This window comes from Oncorhynchus keta, chromosome 14 (genome assembly GCF_023373465.1).
Source record: "Oncorhynchus keta strain PuntledgeMale-10-30-2019 chromosome 14, Oket_V2, whole genome shotgun sequence".
Classification (NCBI taxonomy): domain Eukaryota; kingdom Metazoa; phylum Chordata; class Actinopteri; order Salmoniformes; family Salmonidae; genus Oncorhynchus; species Oncorhynchus keta.
The window spans coordinates 59888412-59909565 of NC_068434.1; the positions used below are offsets into that span (position 1 = coordinate 59888412).

The 21154-nt window shown below is 45.6% G+C and overlaps 1 protein-coding gene across 1 annotated transcript in view; it reads left to right on the plus strand.

Moving 5' to 3' along the window:
* The window catches only part of LOC118394137 (neural-cadherin-like), a 192308-nt gene that overhangs the window by 75367 nt on the left and 95787 nt on the right, over window positions 1-21154 (plus strand). The window contains exons 2-7 of the mRNA XM_052462059.1: window positions 5750-5947; window positions 6451-6676; window positions 8118-8322; window positions 11836-11947; window positions 13757-14006; window positions 20664-20806. Of these exons, the coding sequence (XP_052318019.1) occupies window positions 5750-5947; window positions 6451-6676; window positions 8118-8322; window positions 11836-11947; window positions 13757-14006; window positions 20664-20806 (1134 nt within the window). The remainder of the gene's footprint in view (window positions 1-5749; window positions 5948-6450; window positions 6677-8117; window positions 8323-11835; window positions 11948-13756; window positions 14007-20663; window positions 20807-21154) is intronic.

Sequence of the window (21154 nt, forward strand, 5' to 3'; positions counted from 1 at the left end):
GTGGATATATTGAAGCAACATCTCAAGACATAAGTCAGGAAGTTAAAGCTTGGTCGCAATTGGGTCTTCCAAATGGACAAATGACCACAAACAGACTTCCAAAGTTATGGCAACATGGCTTAAGGACAACAAATTCAAGTTATTGGAGTGGCCATCACAAAGCCCTGACCTCAATCCCATAGAGAATGTGTGGGCAGAACTGAAAAAGTGTGCGCGAGCAAGGAGGCCTACAAACCTGACTCAGTTACACCAGCTCTGTCAGGAGGAATGGGCCAAAATTCACCCAACTTATTGTGGGAAGCTTGTGGAAGGCCACCCGAAACGTTTGACCCAAGTTAAACAAATTAAAGGCAATGCTACCAAATACTAATTGAGTGTATGTAAACTTCTGACCCACTGGGAATGTGATGAAGGAAATAAAAGCTGAAACAAATCATTCTCTCCACTATTATTCTGACATTTCCGTCTCAAAATAAACTGGTGATCCTAACTGACTTAAGACAGGGAATTGTTACACGGATTAAATGTCAGGAATTGTGAAAAACTGAGTTTAAATGTATTTGGCTAAGGTGTATGTAAACTTATGACCTCAACTATAAGTAGCACCTACATCATTTTGAGTTCATTAATCAGTGTTGCTAGTAGATAGATTCACTTCTGTAGCCCGAAGCATATTCATATTCCTTTTCCTTTATATTCAACCATCATTAAATTATCACTTTTCATAGTGGACAGTTTTACAATGAATGAAGACAAACAATTGACATGTACAAGTATTTCCTCGTTAGGATATCTCATCTATTGTAATGACCATTATTACTGTGTGAGAGTGTTTCTGTCTCTGGGTGGACATATTGGAAGTTGGCCATTAGCCTCCCGGTTTATTATATGGGTAATGCTTTCTCCCTGCTATGCTTTCCATATTATCCCTGTTCCCCTCTTGTCTTCTTCCCAATTAAATCTGGGTATGTTATAGCAGCAGAGAGCAACCACTTAGAAACTCTCAATGAACCACGGACACTCAAGTGCAGCAGGGTCGTTATTTGCGGTTTCTGAAGACGTCCAGCTTCATATTTCCCCTCTATCTTTATTTTATAGATGTGGTTCCCTTTTTCTTTCTTTCTGTCTCTGTCCCTTTAATTCCATTGATTTATGCAATTGCTGCCTGTTTTTTCCCTGTTCCAGATTTTGTTATTTGTCTGTTTCCATAACAACCTTCGGGCCATTTCTTACGCAGTGGGTTTTGGCTTAATCCTGCTCTGCTGCTCCGTTCCTATTTTTCTTAGGACTGTTTCACCTGTGTTTTTCACCTGTGTTCACCTGTGTTCTGTTTTATTCCCTCCCATTCTCAATCTTCCTCTACCCCCCTCAATCTTCTCTCTGCTGTCTCCTGAAGTCCACGATCAGCCCCTTTGTTTTGTTGACGTTGAGGTTATTTTTCTTGGCACCACTCCGCCAGGGCCCTCACGTCCTCCCCGTAGGCTGTCTAGTCATTGTTGATAATCAGGCCTACCACTGCCGTGTCGTCTGCAAACTTGATGATTGAGTTGCAGGCGTGCGTGGCCACGCTGTGATGGGTGAACAGGGATTACGGGGGTGGGCTGAGCACGCACCCTTGTGGGGCTCCAGTGTTGAGGATCAGCGTAGTGAATTGCTCCCTTGTTCCCCCCTCTGTCTTATTCCCTCCCATTCTCAATCTTACTCTGTCCCCCTCCCTCTGTCTAAAATGTTATGTTGTCACATCACACCTTTTCTGTACTGCTGCTTTAACATGTTCAAAAAGCAATTTTCAAATCTATAATATGTTAGAGTACATTAAAAAAAAACTGTGGCAACAATAAAAATAGTGTTTGGGTGGCATTATTGAGTCAATCTTTTGCTTTTATTTAACTAGAGAACAGTTACAGTTATAGAATTGAAGCTCTGTGAGTGCAATGTGCTTCAATGTGTCTTAAGTCATGCCACCACACATTTCGCTGCCATTAGATTTTTACCATTTATTTTCCAAAGGGACTGGATAATTTGATTTAACCTTATTTTAATTTCCATTGGTATAATCCACTACCTGGCATTTCCCAATAGTAATAACATGATAATAACCTATAGCTTGTTGTTGATGCCTGCCTTTATGAGTGGGCATCACTGGGCACATCCCAGGCATGTGGTGCCTGGTGTTAAGCTACTGTCTCTGTCTTGTTTCCCAGACAGACACGTAATCAGATGAGAGATAATCTAAGGGGAGATTGTTTATCTCAGACTAGAGTACTGTTATTTGCATTCTGCCGACGGAACACTGTTGATTGTAATTGGCGGTTATGAGGCATAACTGACCTTGCTGCCTTATCCTAGTTGGCTATTGTGAGTTTTAGGATCACTTAGGTGACAGTGTATCATGCATTCTCCGTCTCTCTCTCTTGCACTTGTCCATGTTTCGCTTGTCAATCTTTCTCGATCTCTCAATCTCTTCCTCTTTCCCTCTGTTTCTCTCTCATGATGCTCTGTTTCTTTTTTCCTCTTCTCCTATTCACCCTATTTCTCTCCCTCTGATTCCCCCGTCTCTCTTTGACTGGTATAAATAGCTGGCAGGCTGTCAGAGAGGGAACCAGAATGACAGCGTCTTGGGCTCTTTGATTCCCCTGGTGATTGGCCCTTTCATGGCCCCTGACAGAACACCTGCTTTCCTCTACCTGACAGCTGCAGGAGGGAAGGAGACAGAGAGATGGAGAGAAAGAGAGAGCCAGAAAGAAAAAGAGAGACAGAGAGACAGAGAGCGTAGAGGGAAAATCATTGGGTACATGGAACAGGGGAGAGATGTATAAAGGGAATCTAACACTGGAAGAGGGACATAATAAGAGAGACGTGGTCTGTTATAATGTGGCTGTTTGTGAAAACAATCCTGCAGTGTCACACCTGCAAGTGTTCTGCAACTGAAAGAGCCTGCATTATGCGTCTTTCTGTTCATGATTGTTTGTGGTCGTGTGTGTGTGTGTGTGTCCTGTGTATGTGTATGTGTGTGTGTGTGTGTGTGTGTGTGTGTGTGTGTGTGTGTGTGTGTGTGTGTGTGTGTGTGTGTGTGTGTGTGTGTGTGTGTGTGTGTGTGTGTGTGTGTGTGTGTGTGTGTGTGCTTGTGTGTAGTGTATGTGTGTGTGTGCTGTGTGTGTGTGTGTGTGTGTGCTGTGTGTGTGTGTGTGTGTGTGTGTGTGTGTGTGTGTGTGTGTGTGTGTGTGTGTGTGTGTGTGTGTGTGTGTGTGTGTGTGTGTGCATGTGCTTGTGTGTTGTGCTTGTGTGTGTGTGTGTGTGTGTGTGTGTGTGTGTGTGTGTGTGTGTGTGTGTGTGTGTGTGTGTGTGTGTGTGTGTGTGTGTGTGTGTGTGTGTGTGTGTGTGTGTGTGTGTGTGTGTCTGTGTACGTGCTTGTAAGCGTGTGTGTATGTGATTTAATTTGTGATTGCTGTTTTCTGTTAATGCCGAACAACACATTAACATCCTTTAGCATGGCTTTACGTGAAATTGGACTAATGGCTGATAATTGTATTGTCATGTAGCCTAATGGCTTTCAGAGCTTAATGATTGGTTCGTGTACATTACCTCATAGCCTGTTATGGTAGTGTTATGATACTGTCCAGTAGTGTATGGTTATTCTGTTTCTGAAAACAGAACATCTCTCAAACCTCATTGTATTTTTCTTTTTCAATGGATACTCAAGAGTACCCTCTGGTTAGGAGTGTGGATCTGGGTTAGGACTAAGACTCTGTGAATGTGTTAGTCAATCTCTATAATAATAACAACATACAACATACAATGCAGAGCCTAGTGAAAGTATACACACCCCTTGCATAGCCTTCACATTTTTCTGCCTTAAAATGAAAGTCAAAAAGGGATTCAATTACATATATATTTTATATATCTACACAATCTACTCCACACTGTCAAATTGAAAGAACATTCAAGGAAATAGTCCTATTTAATAAAACAAATAAATAATGAAGAAGTGTTGATTGCGTCTTCACACCCCTGATTTAATGATATTTAATGAGATTCTACCGACTTTGCACAACACTTCGCACCACATAATGTATATCCATTGTTTATGTCAAAAACCTTGTCTCAGATATTCAAGCAAATTGAAGACATGACTGAGACTGGACTACTCAGGCATTGAAATGTTTCTAATTGTCCAGCTGAAAAATATAAACTCTATCCCAGGGTTAATGTTTTCAGAAGACTGACACGGGTTTGTGTCTAACTTTTTACCTGTGCTTCGCTCCTTTCATATTTATTTTGATCCTGACAAACTCCCCAGTCAGTCCCTGCCGGGGACAAGCATACCCATAACATGATGCTGCCACCCACAATACTTGCCAATGCAGAGGGTTCACTCTGTGTTGTTTTGGATTTGACCCAATCCTGTGGTTTTTAATTTAAGCCAAAAAGTTGATTTCTTTGTCATGTTGTCTTGCAGTACTACTTACACAATAATCTTTTTAAAATTAAATCAACTTCATATGTGTCATCTCCAGCATCACTCCAACATCAACATATGTGAAAATGGCGCTTTTCTATGTTTTGTCGTAAAGAAATATAGAGGAAGATAGTGTTTCCAATGGCATCATCAACCAATTAGTAGACTATTAGTAGGCAATGACTACTCATAATTGGTTTAAAAAACAAATAACAGGATGCACACTGATGATGTCATGGGAAGAACTTTTTCTTACTCTACATTTTTTACTACAAAACATAGAAACGCTCCATTTTCAGATAATGCATGTTGATGTTGGGGTGGTGCTGGAGATGATGAATATGAAGTTGAATCATTTTTTTATGCTCCTTTAACGGCCCTGTTGCAAACAGAAGGGAGGATTTGGAGTGGATTATTTGATCACAGGCTTCTTTCTTTTCACTTTGTCATACAGGTCAGCAATGTGGAGTGAATGCAATGTTGTTTATCCTCTGTAGTTTCAAGTATTGTTGTGTTTTCAGGTATTGTTGGGGCAGCATTATGTTATAGGGTATGCTTGTCATCGGTAGGGATTGGGGAGTTGTTTTAGGATCAAAAGAAATATGAAAGTTAACAAAATCCCAGGTAAAAAGTTAGAGGAAAACTCCTCTTAGACTTCTGAAAACCTAACCCTTAGATAGTTTTATTTTTCAGGGGGACAATTACACACATTTTAATGCCAAAGACACACCAGAATGACTAACGAGGTGTTCCTGAGTAGTTCAGTCTCAGTCCTGACTTAAATCTGCTTGAAAACAGAGACACATTTGGAATATTTCTGTCCGTCAATGATTCCCAACCAAATTAACTGAGCTTGAGCAATTTTCGCAAACACAAGGTATATATGTAGCCCTAATATTTGTGCAAGGTTGGTAGAATCTTATTCAAAATGATTCAAAGCTGTAATGGTGCTTCCACCAAGTATTAACATACTGTACGGAATCAACACATCTTTATTTTAATTTGTTTTATTCATTTGGAACATTTTCTGAAATGTTTCTTTCACTTTTAAATGTGGAGTATGTTGTATAGATTGGTAGGGGGGAAAAACTGTCCAAGGGGTGTTTCGACTTTCACTAGCCACTGTATATGCCATTTAGTAGAAGTTTTTATCCAAAGCGACCTACAGTCATGCATGCGTACATTTTCCGTACGGGTGGTCCCAGGAACCCAACCCACTATACTCGCGTTGCAAGCGCCATGCTCTACCAACTGAACTACAGAGGAACAATATCTGCCGCTCCTTTACAGGTCCAGACTGGTACCTGGTACGGCTGGAGCTGACGGTGACTGATGTGAATGACAATGTTCCGGAATGGACCATGGTTCCCTCCCCCTACCTGGCAGTGGTATCTCCCAACGCCCTGGCCGGGTCACTGGTCTACAAGCTCCATGCCCAGGACGGAGATGAGGGCAACAACGGGGAGGTGGAGTACTTCCTGTCTGATGGTAGGTGCTTCCTGTCCTGTGATTGAGCACAATTTCATTGAGTACATCAACTGGCGGCATTGTAATTGAAAGAGAAAAAAAAACATTATTTTATATGGTTTTATTTGGTTTTATAAATGCTTTTACACCTTTATGCTTCTAATTTGTCATTTAATTAGATAATCATGTTCCTTATCGTACAATTGCCGAAGTTCGACAGAATGAAATTGCCTGTGGGTGGCATTGTATATGTGACTCTGTGCGTCAATGACTCTAATATTAGATTCCATCCATTGCTGTGCAGCTGTCCCTCTGATATGGAACATACCGGACGTTCTGTTCTATGAATCAATGACAGAAAAAAAAGTTGTTGTGGCCTGGCTGGTCCAGCCTCCTGCACACACGTCAAAGGTTGAAATATGGCTTACTGCCCTTCAACATGACCTCTCTCTCCCTTTCTAGTCAGAAAATACCTTCAAATATATATTTAGAAAATAAACTCCTCCGTTGTCTCCTAACTGCAGGTGGTGACGGGCGTTTCGAGGTGGACAGAAAGAGTGGTCATGTCCGGACCACAGGGCTGCCACTTCAGAGGGACAAAGAGTACCTGTTGACAGTGGTGGCTGCTGACCGGCTGGGTAGCCGTAGTCCCCCTGTGGTGGTGTCAGTCATAGCAGGAGCCAGAGCACCACAGTTCTCCAACGCATCCTTCATTATTTCACTACCTGAGAACACACCAGAGGGACAGCCGTGAGTACCACACACACACACACACACACACACACACACACACACACACACACACACACACACACACACACACACACACACACACACACACACACACACACACACACACACACACACACACACACACACACACGTGAAGCAAAGGAGGCTAGTGGGAGGAGCTATAGGAGGACGGTCTCACACATATATATTTATATATATATATATAGTTAATACCGTTCCATTAAATCCTTTCCAGCCATTAGAATGAGCCTGTCTTCGGATAGCTCCTCCCACCAGATTCCTCTGAGTCTCACACCTGCAAAGTCACACACTCACGCACGCATGCACACATCCATGTACGCACGCACGCACACACACACACACACACAAACACACACATGTGCACACATACATAGTCACACACACACACGCACACATAGGCTCACACACACACACACAAACAAACAATTGCACACAAACACGGACAGTCACGTACATACACATACATAATGTAAAACCAGAGGTTATGAAGGTCTTAGTTTTAAAAAACAAGTCGGCATGAAAATAATTCACCTGTATTCACAAGTAATTTAAATTCATAACCATAGTACCGATAGCCAATGATATGCACACATTATCACACTTTAACAGTGCACATACACACACACAATCTCAGACATGTTAATACCGAAAACAATATGCATTGAGCCATAAGTTCATATAAATCATGCCTACGTAGTTATTCAATATATGACCAACGATTGTTTGTCACACACACACACACTCTATATTATAGCCTGTGGCGGTTACTGTAAGGGATTTGACCTTTGGCCTCCTGCCTCCTATAATCTCTCCAGTTGCTTCTCTATTTTGATTGACAGGAACTTACATCACACACCCATCAGTTGAAAGAGTAACATCTGTGGTGATTGTTCCTGCTGAGTGCTTGAGGGATGTGTTCCACAACACATAACTCCATTGCCGCTGTGGTACACATTACACAAACCAGAAAACTTGAGTTCTGTTTCTACATTTTCCGTCTCTCTGTCTCATCGCTAAACTGAATAACCATGCTAGATGTGTTCATCTTCTCTCTCTCTCTATCTCTCTCTTACTTTCTCTTTCTTTCTTTCTTTCTTTCTTTCTTTCTTTCTTTCTTTCTTTCTTTCTTTCTTTCTTTCACTCACACTCTCTCTCTCTCTCTCTCTCTCTCTCTCTCTCTCTCTCTCTCTCTCTCTCTAAACTGAATCATGTATCAATCATTTTCTCAGTGTTTTGTCAGTACAGGAATTTTCAATTGATGCAGTTCTGTCCTTGAGCCTTTCTTGTTTATGAAAGTTCTATATTATGTAATGTGTGTGGACCCCGGGAAGAGTAGCTGCTGCATGAGCGTGTATGAGCTAATGAGGATCCTAATAAATAAATAAATTATTCCCTTTCCCGCCCCTCTCTCCGGCAGCTTCCTGGCAACTCCAGCCGTGTCCTTTCAGAAGCAACCAATCAGCTACAGCCTGCTCATCAATCCCAGCAGTCTGTTCAGCATGCAGGCGGACACAGGGGAGATCACTCTGACCAGGACCATAGACTTTGAGATGGACCAGCACAGCTTCCTGCTCATGGTCAGGGCCAGCGAGGACCAGGACAGTCTGAGCAGCGCTGCTGAGGTGGGTCCAGTGTCGATTCAGAATGATTACCTAGCATTCAGTGTGTTTGTGTGTGTATAAGAGAGAGAAAGGGGGGGGGGGGATAAATCATTGAGAATCATTGGGTACATGGAACAGGGGAGATGGATAAATGGAATCCAAGACTGGAAGAGGGACATAATAAGAGAGACATGATCTGTTATAATGTGGCTGTTTGTGAAAACATTCCTGCAGTGTCACACCTACAAGTGTTCTGCAACTGAAAGAGCCTGCATGGTGCGTCTTTCTGTGTGTATGTGTGTGTGTGTATATGGGTCCAGTCTGGCCTTGGAACCTCTCTCTCTCTCTCTCTCTCTCTCTCTCTCTCTCTCTCTCTCTCTCTCTCTCTCTCTCTCTCTCTCTCTCTCTCTCTCTCTCTCTCTCTCTCTCTCTCTCTCTCTCTCTCTCTCTCTCTCACACACACACACACACACACACACACACACACACACACACACACACACACACACACACACACACACACACACACACACACACACACACACACATACACACACACACACATAATGTAACGCTCTCACAGGGTTCGCTAGGTTATCCTTCTGATTAGGAATATCAATTAATAAGAGCTGCTAAGATGCTTGAACGGAGAGAACACATGGGCAACGGCTACATGAACAAGAATAATGGGAACATGTATGATGTTGGGTGGTCTAGTTTGTTGTCTCAGTGCTGGGGAGATATCCCAGACTTCACTGCTAATAAACATGGACAGGGGACCTGGGGGAGAGACTAGAGAATGGCTCCCAGTGTTTCTCTTCTGTGGTGCCCTGCCTCAACATGAGCATCACGCCTAGTTAACGTCAGCAGAAAGACAGACATCTTCACTGCTCAGCCATCAACTGGTCTTCCCTGTCCTCAGGCACAACAGTAGAGCACAGAGCCAAACAAAATGTGGGAACAAACATGAAGGGGAGAGAGAAAAGACTGGCAGCTGCTCCTGAGATCTGTCTAATCCTGTGAGCTTTATGTCCAGAAAGAGTCCTCAGTGAATGCCTGGTGTGGAAGACGAGGAAGTGAGGGAGAGTAGGGAGGCTGGAAAGAGGGAGGGAGGGGGTGGGACGGAGAGATCGAGTGAGAGCAAGAAAGAGAGACGGACAGACGGACACAGAGAGAAAGGAAGCGAGAAGGAGGCTAGAGGAAGGGAGATAGGGAGGGAGATTCTGAAGGGAGGGAGAGAGAAAGCTAGACAGAGGCTGGAGGGATGGGAAAGGAGGAGGGAGAGATACAGAGAGAGCCGGGAGGGAGATGTTTTGCGGCCCGTGCTCGTGACCTGCTCCGACTGCCCACACTCCTGTCCTGCCCTGTCCAACCCTTGCTGTCCTGCCCGTGCCACAGGGCACAGCTGTTCAACGTTCATCACATACCTCCAAAAATGTACATCCAAACAGTCAAGCAGTCAAAGCTGCCTCTGAAGAGACTGAGTTGTGAAAAGGCCCTGAACTTTGAATCCGCTTTGTTAATTTGCAGGTAGATTCCAGGCGTTTCTCCTACTGCAGCGAATACTTTGAAGCACAATTAGTTACCTAACCAGCCAGTGACATGCCCAGCCCCTCCACAACATGCCGATGGTTCCTCAGCCTTATCAGAGCTGACTGGCTCTCACGTCAAATTCAGCCCTCTGTTCCATCACTGCACCGCCCAGCTCAACCCTCTCTCTCTCCTTTCCCCCCTCTCTCCTCGCTAGCTGCCTCTGGGAGCTCACATTACTGTGCTTCTTCTAACAGAACAGTTGTGTGCTTTGGTGGCGTAGTCGTGGTGTGCGATAAAAGGGGGTCAGCTGATGTTCTTGTTGTTTTGTTCTTCAGAGAGACTCTGACATCGGAAGAACGCTCCGAGTCTGACTGCGTGTTCTGCTCCTTAGCTGCAGGCTCTTGGACTGGAAGAGAACAGCTGTTATTGCAGACAGGCAGCTCTCCTTACCCCCTTAATGAATAGCAGAGCAGAGCAGTGCTCTGGCCGTGGGGCTGCCGTGTTCGCCCGGCAACTCGTTGTATTTCATGTCAGCGGTTCTCCCCTAGCAGTCACAGGAGGAAACCAAGGCGGCATTGTGTCTCCCTGCTGGTATTGATCATGAGACCCTCTCACTGGATCGAGAGTCGCCGCACCACAGGTTCCCCGTCTGGTGGCTAGCTGGGTTATTAGTTAACGGGCCTGGGTAAGCAATCCTAGCCTCTATGTAAATCGGTGAAGTCTGTGTCCCTCCGAGCCAGGATAGGGATGTGACTGCTGCTCACGGCAGATAACAAAGAACAGGCGCTTACGAACGCACACACCTTTTGAGCACACAGCTAAGCGCTGACTGCATGGTGTAATGAGGGAGGGGAAAGGTGTGGATTTTGGAGGATTATGTTCATTTTGTGTGATCATTTTTTTTCTCTCTCTCTCCGTGGCTGGTGTATCAGTGTGAATTACAGTGAGGAGGACGCTGTAATCCCCTGTTACCTCACTGCTCCTCTTGCAGAGGAGAGGAATGGCAGAGGAGGAGGAGGAGAAGGGGTGGAACGGGGAAGGAAATAGCAGCAGCAGAGCATCTCTTCTCTTTTTCATCTTTTTTTTCTTCTTTTTCTGACCCTGTTGAACCTCTTGGGGGATTGCTTAGCCAGTGCTGTGGAGTTTGGCTCTGACTGTTAGTAGTGAAAGGGCAATCTACTGAAAGCAGCCTTTTCTCTCCTGTGATAAACACCAGGGACGATTACTGGCTCTCTCCCCAGACTGGCCACAATCAGACACTTTCAGAAGCACAGATATGAATGACTCTTGCTCCCTGGCACATCCCAAAGCTCAAACCTTTCTGCCCTGCAATGTATCATACTTTACCTTCAACTGTATTATACTCACATTTTACTCAGTGTCTCTAGCTCACTTTCTTCTCAGTTTAAATAGATTGTATTAGCTGAGCTGTTAAAAGCAATTCATGGTAAGACAGTTCATTAGGTTTAACAATTAATCTATCAAAGGCCTAAAGATAACTATCAAATTACGTGGAGGAGGAGAATAATTTACTCTCTCTCTGTCTCTCTCTCTCGCTCTCTCTCTCTCTCACTCTCTCTCTCTCTCTCTCTCTCTCTCTCTCTCTCTCTCTCTCTCTCTCTCTCTCTCTCTCTCTCTCTCTCTCTCTCTCTCTCTCTCTCTCTCACACTCTCTCTCTCTCTCTCTCTCTCTCTCTCTCTCTCTCTCTCTCTCTCTCTCTCTCTCTCTCTCTCTCTCTCTCACACTCTCTCTCTCTCTCTCTCTCTCTCTCTCTCTCTCTCTCTCTCTCTCTCTCTCTCTCTCTCTCTCTCTCACACTCTCTCTCTCTCTCTCTCTCTCTCTCTCTCTCTCTCTCTCTCTCTCTCTCTCTCTCTCTCTCTCACTCTCTCTCTCTCTCTCTCTCTCTCTCTCTCTCTCTCTCTCTCTCTCTCTCTCTCTCTCTCTCACACTCTCTCTCTAAACTGAATCACGTATGAATCATTTTCTCTCCTAATTAAACAGGTGCGTGTGATCATCACAGACGAAAATGACTGTGTTCCTGAGTTCCTGCAGTCCATTTACAGCAAAGACAGCGTGCCGGAGACTGTAACCACGGCAACCTCTCTGCTACAAGGTGAGTGGATCCATACACGTACACTCTCTCTCCCCCTCCATCCTCCCTCCACCCCCTCCACTCTAATGGCCATCTCATGGCCAGGGACAACGTTCAGTTCTGTTCCTAAGACCACACGAAGCCCACATATTCTCTGCAGTGTAGTCACAGGAGTTCTGTGTTATTATGTAGTGCTATGTTCACCATGCTGGTGGGTAAGGAAAGGACTTACATGTGAAGATCAGCAACCTTTTTTTAGTCGTCTCTCCCTGTACTTGATTTGCGTAGTACCAGAGGTGTACCCTTGCTGATGAACAGCCTTTCTTTGGCGGACATTGCTGTGAGACCACTGTGAGGCAGGTGTGTTTGGAAAAAGGAGCCCCAGCAGGTGTGGTGTGCCTGCTATGCTCAACAGCTGCATAGGGGCCTACAGTACCTTACGGGCGGATGTGACACACTGCAATTATCGCTATGAATCTGAACGTAACAGGGCTTTTTCCTACAGACTTGTAAGCAGCCGTGAGAACAGCATATCTGGGTCACATCTATGGGGGCGTATAAGATCTCAATGAAATTTCAATGAAAGCTTCTTTTTTTTAAATCCCTGTGTGTTGGTCCGACGGTTTAAGGTGAAGAAACCAAGATTAGGCTCTTGTTCCTGGGATTAGTGCGTTCCCGAACAGGAGGCTGTGATTGTGTCACAGACAGACAGACAGACAGACAGACAGACAGACAGACAGACAGACAGACAGACAGACAGACAGAGAGACAGACAGACAGACAGACAGACAGACAGACAGAGAGACAGACAGACAGAGAGACAGAGAGACAGAGAGACAGAGAGACAGAGAGACAGACAGAGAGACAGACAGGGAGACAGAGAGAGAAATAGAGAGAGACTTTAAACTGGACATCATCCGGCTCCATTTTTAGGGCTAGACCAGGCCACAGCAACAAGCCCTGGGATTGGCTGAAGTAGATCTGAAAGATTAGATATATATATGGATTTAGGCAGGTTTTAAAGCCGAAGTAGTGACATGGTAAACAGCACCACACATCATGGTTTATTAATCTATGTCTCCTACAGCTCTGTTCTGTGGTGAGGGCAGACCATAGGAGGCTGTCAGTTAGCCCAACAATCCTTTTAGAGCCTCACTGGCTCAGTATCGATGGATATTCAAATGACCCTCATTGCTAAATCAGCAAGTGCATACTGAGGAAATGAAATATTGACTTTGATTTAAGAAGTCTTCCACAATATATGGATATGTGTCATCAAGGATAATGCTCATCTTTGACAGTGTTGTTGGTGACATTTAAATCCACCGGACTCGGTTCCCGTGGGTCGGTGGAGGCCGCTGAACGGCTCCGAATAATGATTCCTCTCCCGTCAATACCACGAATCCGTCCTCCCCAATTAAGGTGCCACCAACCTCCTGTGTCTTGGATGCTGTTGGTCTACATGATACAGTGAGGTAGAGAGTATACTGAATGCAATCTAAGGAGAATAGCAGAATGCAGGAGTTCACGGTGAAAAGGACTAGTTAGCGGAAAATATGCTGATCCCAGTCCCAGACACAGCCCTCTCTTTTAGCAAGGCAATCACTCTGACCGTAGCCCTACTCCAGTATGTTTTCAACACAAAAAGAGACACTTGGGAAAATGCTATTCCTGCGATACAGAAATGTGCAAACATGCATGGAAAAACAATAGTAATTAAGACTAGGGTCACGTGCTGGGCATATTAGTTCCGGTTAGATGATGTTGAAGGACACAGAGAGATGTCTTTATCTAACCTCCCCTCTCCCCCCTGTCTCTCCCTCGCTCTAGTGTCTGCCAGTGACTGTGACTCGGACCTGAACGCCGAGTTATCCTACTACACTCTGAGCCCAGACTTCAGCATCTCTCCCCACGGCACCATTTTCCCTGCAGGGCAGCTGGACTATGAGAGGCCCAACCACCTGTATGAGTTTGTGGTGATGGCTGTGGACAAGGGAGATGTGCCCCGGACAGGTACGGCCACTGTACGCATCCGCATGGCCAATGTCAACGACGAGGTCCCCGAGTTCTCCCAGCATGTGTGAGTACAGTACTGCTTCTCCTCTTCATCACTATCAACATCATAAGTAATGTGATCACAATCATCGCCATGGCCATCATTATCATCATCATTATCATCGTCAACGTTTAAGCAGAACGCCTATTTCGTTATTTTGATTATTCACGTATCTCCCTTCTCCACTCGCCATTTTCCTTCCACCCTGCCTGCTCTTCTTGTTGTTAACCCTCACCCGTTGCCTATTTGTCAGCCTAGGCCATGCCATTTCACTTTCCTCTGCTCTGCACAGCTGCCTCCTCCCACAATCCAGTGCAGCTGCAGTTTCCCAGAATTCAACATGGCTGCCAATTCCCCAAATCCCCTACAGCTGCCGCTGGTCTACAACCAAAACCCCATTCAAAACAAAATACACAACAACAACAAAAAAAAAAGAAACAGAAACTGGGATTTAAACATCTCTATCTGTCCTGTTCCTCTTGGGCATGTTTCCTGCCCTGTATTAGCTCATCCGCACAGTCCTTTTTTTAAATGCCGCATTACCCTGCTGTTCCGGGCCGATCTGTTGTGATGCATTGAGCTGTTTTTTTTCCCCCTCTGGCGTTGCTCTGGCCTGTGGCTCTTTTAATTGGACAATTTTCTGTCAGCTAGCTCTGCAAATTGGTGAGGCAGGTTCAATCAGCCATGCCTTTAGTTGTCGTGGAGAGAATAACGCCAACACCAGGGCAGTGTGTGTGTGTGTGTGTGTGTGTGTGTGTGTGTGTGTGTGTGTGTGTGTGTGTGTGTGTGTGCGTGTGCGTGTGCGTGTGCGTGTGCGTGTGCGTGTGCGTGTGTGTGTGTGTGCTGAAGTACACGTCTGTTTTTCAGAGAGAGATGACAAGGTAGGGAAAGAGTTGAGAGAGAGAGATGGAGTGGGTGAGACAGAGTGAGATAAGAGTGAGAGAGTAGGGGGATAGAGAGATGGACAGGGAGAACCAACTGCCCGCCAGGGATGTCTGTTTGAATCATTCAGGTGAACCAGTGGCATGGACCCAGTGTGTGGGTGTGGCTGGGTATGAATTGCTGATATGGATGCTCTATGTAGATGACTTAGCGTTTAGTTGTTGGGATTAATGTTGTGGTGTGGGTAGGTGGATGGAGTTCTGTGTGCTGTAATGGGAGGCTATGTGTGGGTCTGTGTGTGTGTTATTGCTGTTTGACTCTGTTGGGGGTTTTGTGGGAAGAATTGATTTCCTGTCAGCAGGAGCATCACCAGTTTCCCCTCATGCTCTGTACATTCTACAGAGATCTACAGTGAATTGTCATTGTTAGTCTACAGATATTCTCTAATGTGTAAAACAACGATTGACTAGCTTTGTGATGGCCGTCAGACTGTTATTTCTATTGGGCTCAATTGGATCAGCCAGTTCCATTTGCCACTCGGTTGGCTCCACGTTGCTGTTCATCGCCATCAGACAAAAACCTCATCTCCAAAACAAACTTTTCAGGAAATGTCAAAAATAAAAATAAACATATTTTCCTATTAACGAACACACAACGAAAATTCAGAAGATATTTTGAATACATTTTCGTGGGCCGAGGCTCACTGCTTTCAATACATGTAAAAAAAATAAAAAAAATAAAAATAAAAAAAATAATGTATATTTAAAAAAAAAGCCAGAAATAGAGTTACGAGGTTTTCATTCGAAAATGGCGTGTTGCTGGTGAAATCGACAAAATGAGTCTTGTCACCCAGCCCGGTGTACACTAAGTAGATCATTACGAGGATTGTTTGCTGGCCGACAGTAACCTGAGTGATGAGTGAATTGGATAGGCAGAGAGATATTTATACATGTATTCACAGAGCCCCGGCAATCTGTTGACGTTATAGAAGATGGAGAGATGCTAATGAGCACAACAACAAGCCAGTCTCGGTCCGGCGCTGTGTGTTCCGTCAGTCGTTAATATGTAATAGATGTGTTGGGTAAATTGGCTAATTATATTTCGGCTGATGTCAGTCATTGTGGAGGGAAATGGGGTTACGGGTGACAGAGTGTCCGTGTCTCTGGTGTGGTGGAGGCGGGCTGGCTGGTTGGCTGACGGGAGGGAGGGAGGATGTAGGAAGACTCTGATGGAACAGTAGCTGGAGTTTGGGGTGAAATGAGATTGATGGGGTAAGATAATGAGCGGGAGAGCTGGCACTGTGAGGGGAATACGCAACCACTGTCTGTCTGCCTGGGCAGGAGCCTGCCGCGTTCGCCATTCACACACTCACGGCCTCTCCCACAACATGGCGGCCCCGCCTGGGAGTTGTCAGTCACTCCTGTGTCAGAACCCCGTCGCCTGGGCCAAAGTCCACGGCGACAGGTGAGAGAGGGACAGCAGCCTGAGTCGGCGCGTGACAACCTTTGAGCGGCAGAGGCAGGTGATGGAGAGGCGCTGCGGTGTGTTTGGACCCTCTCTTTATTCTTTAGAGAAAATGGAGCCCGTGAAAATAAGGTCTTTGAGAGATGTCTTGTGTGTGTGTGTGTGTGTGTGTGTGTGTGTGTGTGTGTGTGTGTGTGTGTGTGTGTGTGTGTGTGTGTGTGTGTGTGTGTGTGTGTGTGTGTGTGTGTGTGTGTGTGTGTGTGTGTGTGTGTGTGTGTGTGTGTGTGTGTGTGTGTGTGTGTGTGTGTGTGTGTGTGTGTGTGTGAGGGGGGGTGTCATCTCATCATGGGAAACGAAGGCTCTTTGAGGCTGGTGACAGATTAAAGGTCGCAGGTGTCTGTTGTGCCGTGGCGGTGGGTGTTGGAGCAGGCAGGTGGCATTGGGAGGGGGGAGGGGGTCTGCAAGCGGGGACATAAGTCACAAGCATGAAATGTGTTACCTATCAATCAGTTGTGTGGGAAAGGACCGGATGACGAGTACAACCGGTCCCCTCTCTCCACCTTTGTCACTCTCCGGACACCCGTCCATCTTACTCTCTGCTTCCTTGTCACTATCATTCTGTCCCTTTTTCTCCTGCCTTTGCCAAACCTCTCTCCATTTGTCAGACAACTGATTTGACATGATCATCGATCAGTTGACTTCGTTTTTCACTTTGAATGTATCATTGTAGTTGATAATCCTTTTCTAAGACTTTCTAAATCTTCTTTATTTGTTCTGCATAAGTCGTTGCTCCATACAGTCATGCCTGCATTCCCATTGAAATACAACTTGGCAGGGCCCTAATCAATTCAAATCAAATGAAAGAAAGAAACTGGAACAATGGTTTCCATGGAAATGGTGCATAATGCTCTTGTGTAAACAATATATGACACATGAAAAGTGTGTTTCATTACTGACTGAAGAAATGACATCTTGATTGGGTAATATACAGCAGATCTTCATTGTAGAGAAATTCTGAGCAGCTTCCATCCACTGGCATTGGGCGGATAGGAACATAAAGGAAATGTTCTCAGAGGCCATGCTCATGCTGTGAGTGCTTTTCCCTCTCCACCCAGCAAAATGATTCCTTTATACTGACTGAGGAGTGGAGGAGAGAGTAGCAGACAGACAGACAAGACCGACAGACTACAGACGGACTCCCGACAGACAGACTACAGACAGACAGACCGACAGACTACAGACGGACTCCCGACAGACAGACTACAGACAGACAGACAAGACCGACAGACTACAGACGGACTCCCGACAGACAGACTACAGACAGACAGACAAGACCGACAGACTACAGACGGACTCCCGACAGACAGACTACAGACAGACAGACAAGACCGACAGACTACAGACGGACTCCCGACAGACAGACAGACAGACAGACAGACCACAGACAGACAAGACCGGCCGACGGACGGACCGAGCACGCTGGCTCGGTAGAAGAGCCCGTCTCTGTCAGTCTGTCAGAGTGAGTCGCTCCTCTGTCCTGTCTCTGCGTCCACTAGCTCTGAGCAGAGTGGAGCGTGGGAGGAATGATGAACGACAACATACTGTGCCCACATTTGAGGCCCTGTTTTGTCTTTCCGTTGTTAGGCGCGCTCACATCCACGGGAACATTTCAATAGAGATGGAGCGGGAGGGTGACTGGTGAAAGAGACAGATGGGAAGACCGTGGGGCTTATATCTCTGTGTGTGTGGGAATGTGTTTGTTTTTGCATCACTATGACTGTTTGCTTGAAATAAAGTACAGTTCTTTATGTGTGTACTATCGTACACAGCACGAGTGATTCTGAGAATGGGGGGGGGGGGTGAGTGGGAGTCTGTGGGAGTGGGAGCATGGCCGTCTGTTTACCTTTATGCGTGTTCCCGTGTAGAGGAGAGTAAATAGATTTTTTTTCTCAGATCAGTGTAAAGGTCTGGAAGTGTTCTTGACATTTACAGGCCTGCTAGATTTGAAGGCCACAAATTGTACAGTACAGTTAGTTTACTGTGGGTATAAAACTAATCCTATTTACTTAACAGCAGTAATGGACCGTCTTCTGTTCTGTCATTACTATCTGGAGCTTGTGTAACATAGCCAGTCCTGGAGCTTGTGTAACATAGCCAGTCCTGGAGCTTGTGTAACATAGCCAGTCCTGGAGCTTGTGTAACATAGCCAGTCCTGGAGCTTGTGTAACATAGCCAGTCCTAGAGCTTGTGTAACATAGCCAGTCCTGGAGCTTGTGTAACATAGCCAGTCCTAGAGCTTGCTCTAGGGGTCCCAGTCTAGGGTTCCCAGTCTAGGGGTCCCAGTCTAGGGTTCTAGTCTAGGGGTCCCAGTCTAGGGGTCCCAGTCTATGGTTCCCAGTCTAGGGGTCCCAATCTAGGGTCCCGGGCCAAGGGTTAACCAATGGAATAGACTGAGAAAAGACATAACTGCCCTCCATCGTGCACAATCCCTATTTCCTATATGGCTTTGTGTCTTCAGTGTCATTTTGTGGACTGTAATATACTGTATGTGCAATAATCAGTGGCCTTGAGTGTCAGCCCTGAGGAATAGTTTGAAATATATATATTTTTTTTATATCAATCAAATCGTCAGTTTAACGATGTGAGTAATACAAGGGTTAAACCCCTCTAGCGAGCCCAGGCAGCTCCATAGGTGAGTGTAAGAGATGATAGGGTCCAACAGTAGCGTGTAAACTGGTCATACAGTAGCTGCAGGATGTATACACTGATGCTAAGTCGGACCGGTCTGACAGTTACACGACCGTGAACAGGAAGGAGCTCGAAGCCTATCACAGGGGCACCATGGGATGTGGCCTGTGGTGCAGCTAGTTTGTCTCTTATAGGACCTGCTCCCTGGCCTGTGGTGCAGCTAGTTTGTCTCTTATAGGACCAGCTCCCTGGCCTGTGGTGCAGCTAATCTGTCTCTTACTCTCTGCTTCCTTGTCACCATCATTCTGTCCCTTTTTCTCCTGCCTTTGCCAAACCTCTCTCCATTTGACATGATCACCGATCAGTTGACTTCGTTTTTCACTTTGAATGTATCATTGTAGTTGATAATCCTTTTCTAAGACTTTTTAAATCTTCTTTATTTGTTCTGCATAAGTCGTTGCTCCATACAGTCATGCCTGCATTCCCATTGAAATACAACTTGGCAGGGCCCTAATCAATTCAAATGAGAAACTGCAAGATTGGGGGGGGGGTCATACCAAATACAACAAAAAATGGGACTTGATGCCTCTCTGCTCGGCACTCAGCAATAAGGCCTTATGACAGACTAGCGTCTTGTTTATGGGGTGTGCTGTACTTGTACATCAAGCTGCCTCATGCTAGGTAAACAGGAGATATGGCTGTTACCCCTATTGGCTGTTCTGGCTCGGACCGGCCTTACTTACTGGTTACTTTTTAAATGTGCATGTATGACAGGAGTCCTCTCACTTGGCAATGCAGATGTCTGTGTTAGGATACACATGGTTTGGTCTGTATGATTTTTGTGTTTCGGTGACATGTACCGTATGTGCATTATGTGTAAATTGCATGAACGATGCCCTTCGGGGTAAACGGTGCGCGGCGGGCCGCTCAAGACTTTTGGGACCGCCACGGCCACATGCAAAACTGCTGGTGTTTTGCCGCCTGGCAGCCTACTCCAGTTGAAGTCTGTGAGACCTTCGCCGCTTGCCGCCGCCCGTCTGGGATCGTCTTTACGCGTGAATCAACCAGGGTGAACGAACGTGCCTGGCGGTGTGAGATTAAGGTGTTCATGCGTTATTTGTGTATTCTGTATTTGGCGTATGTACTGTATAGTTCTATCTGCAGTATACAGTAGGGGTTTGTTTGTGTGTTTGTATGACATGCTGGGCTTGGTTGATTCTCTCCAGAGTTCCTCACAACGCTGTCATCCAAGTCACTCGTTCTTTCACACTCCACCCCAGCCACTTTGTGTTATCCCTCCACTGTGACAGGCTGCCAACAGCTGTTTACCCTCTCCTTAGAATTTGGAATCAGAACTCAGGTTGTCTCCACCGAGGCCCAACATATCATACACTCAACCAATTCTGTTTTTACCCTCCCAACAACAGCTTCCTAACATGCATTCATCAATCTGTTTGAAATGTTAAAGTGATTCAAATGTGACAAGTCTGCAGCCTGGTGTGTTATTCACTCATTTTCGCTCTCGCACCCTGGATTGTTGCTGGGGAGACGCGAGGAAAGGTGTTGACTTTGGGATGTCTCTTCTCTCTCTCTCTCTCTCTCTCTCTCTCTCTCTCTCTCTCTCTCTCTCTCTCTCTCTGTCAACAGCTACCGGACCTTCGTCTCGGAGGACGCCGGGCCTAACACCCTGGTTGCCACGGTGCTTGCCAAGGACCCCGACGGCGATGGAATCACCTACAGAATCACAACGGGCAACGACGAGGGCAACTTTGTTATCGACAGCCAGAAAGGTGAGACATATTGTTTACGCCCCTCCCTTCCTCTTCCTCAGTGAGTCCCGCTGCTCTCCCTCGTCCCCGTCCCTTCTTGTCGATATTTCACTAGACCGGTGAAATGAACTGTCATGAGACACACTTTAGCTGTTGTTTATTTTTAGCGCGGCTGATTTTGTCATTGCAGATGTCAGCAAAAGGTTTGCTCCAATGTCCCGCCTTAAGTCCACCAAGGAAGCCATTTGAAATTGAAAATTGTGTTAAAGGACTCAACTAATTTCATAGCCCTCCCACCCTGGGTAAATTGCACCATTGAATCTGCATATCACATTAAAGGGTAATAAAATGACTTTGGCAAATTCAATT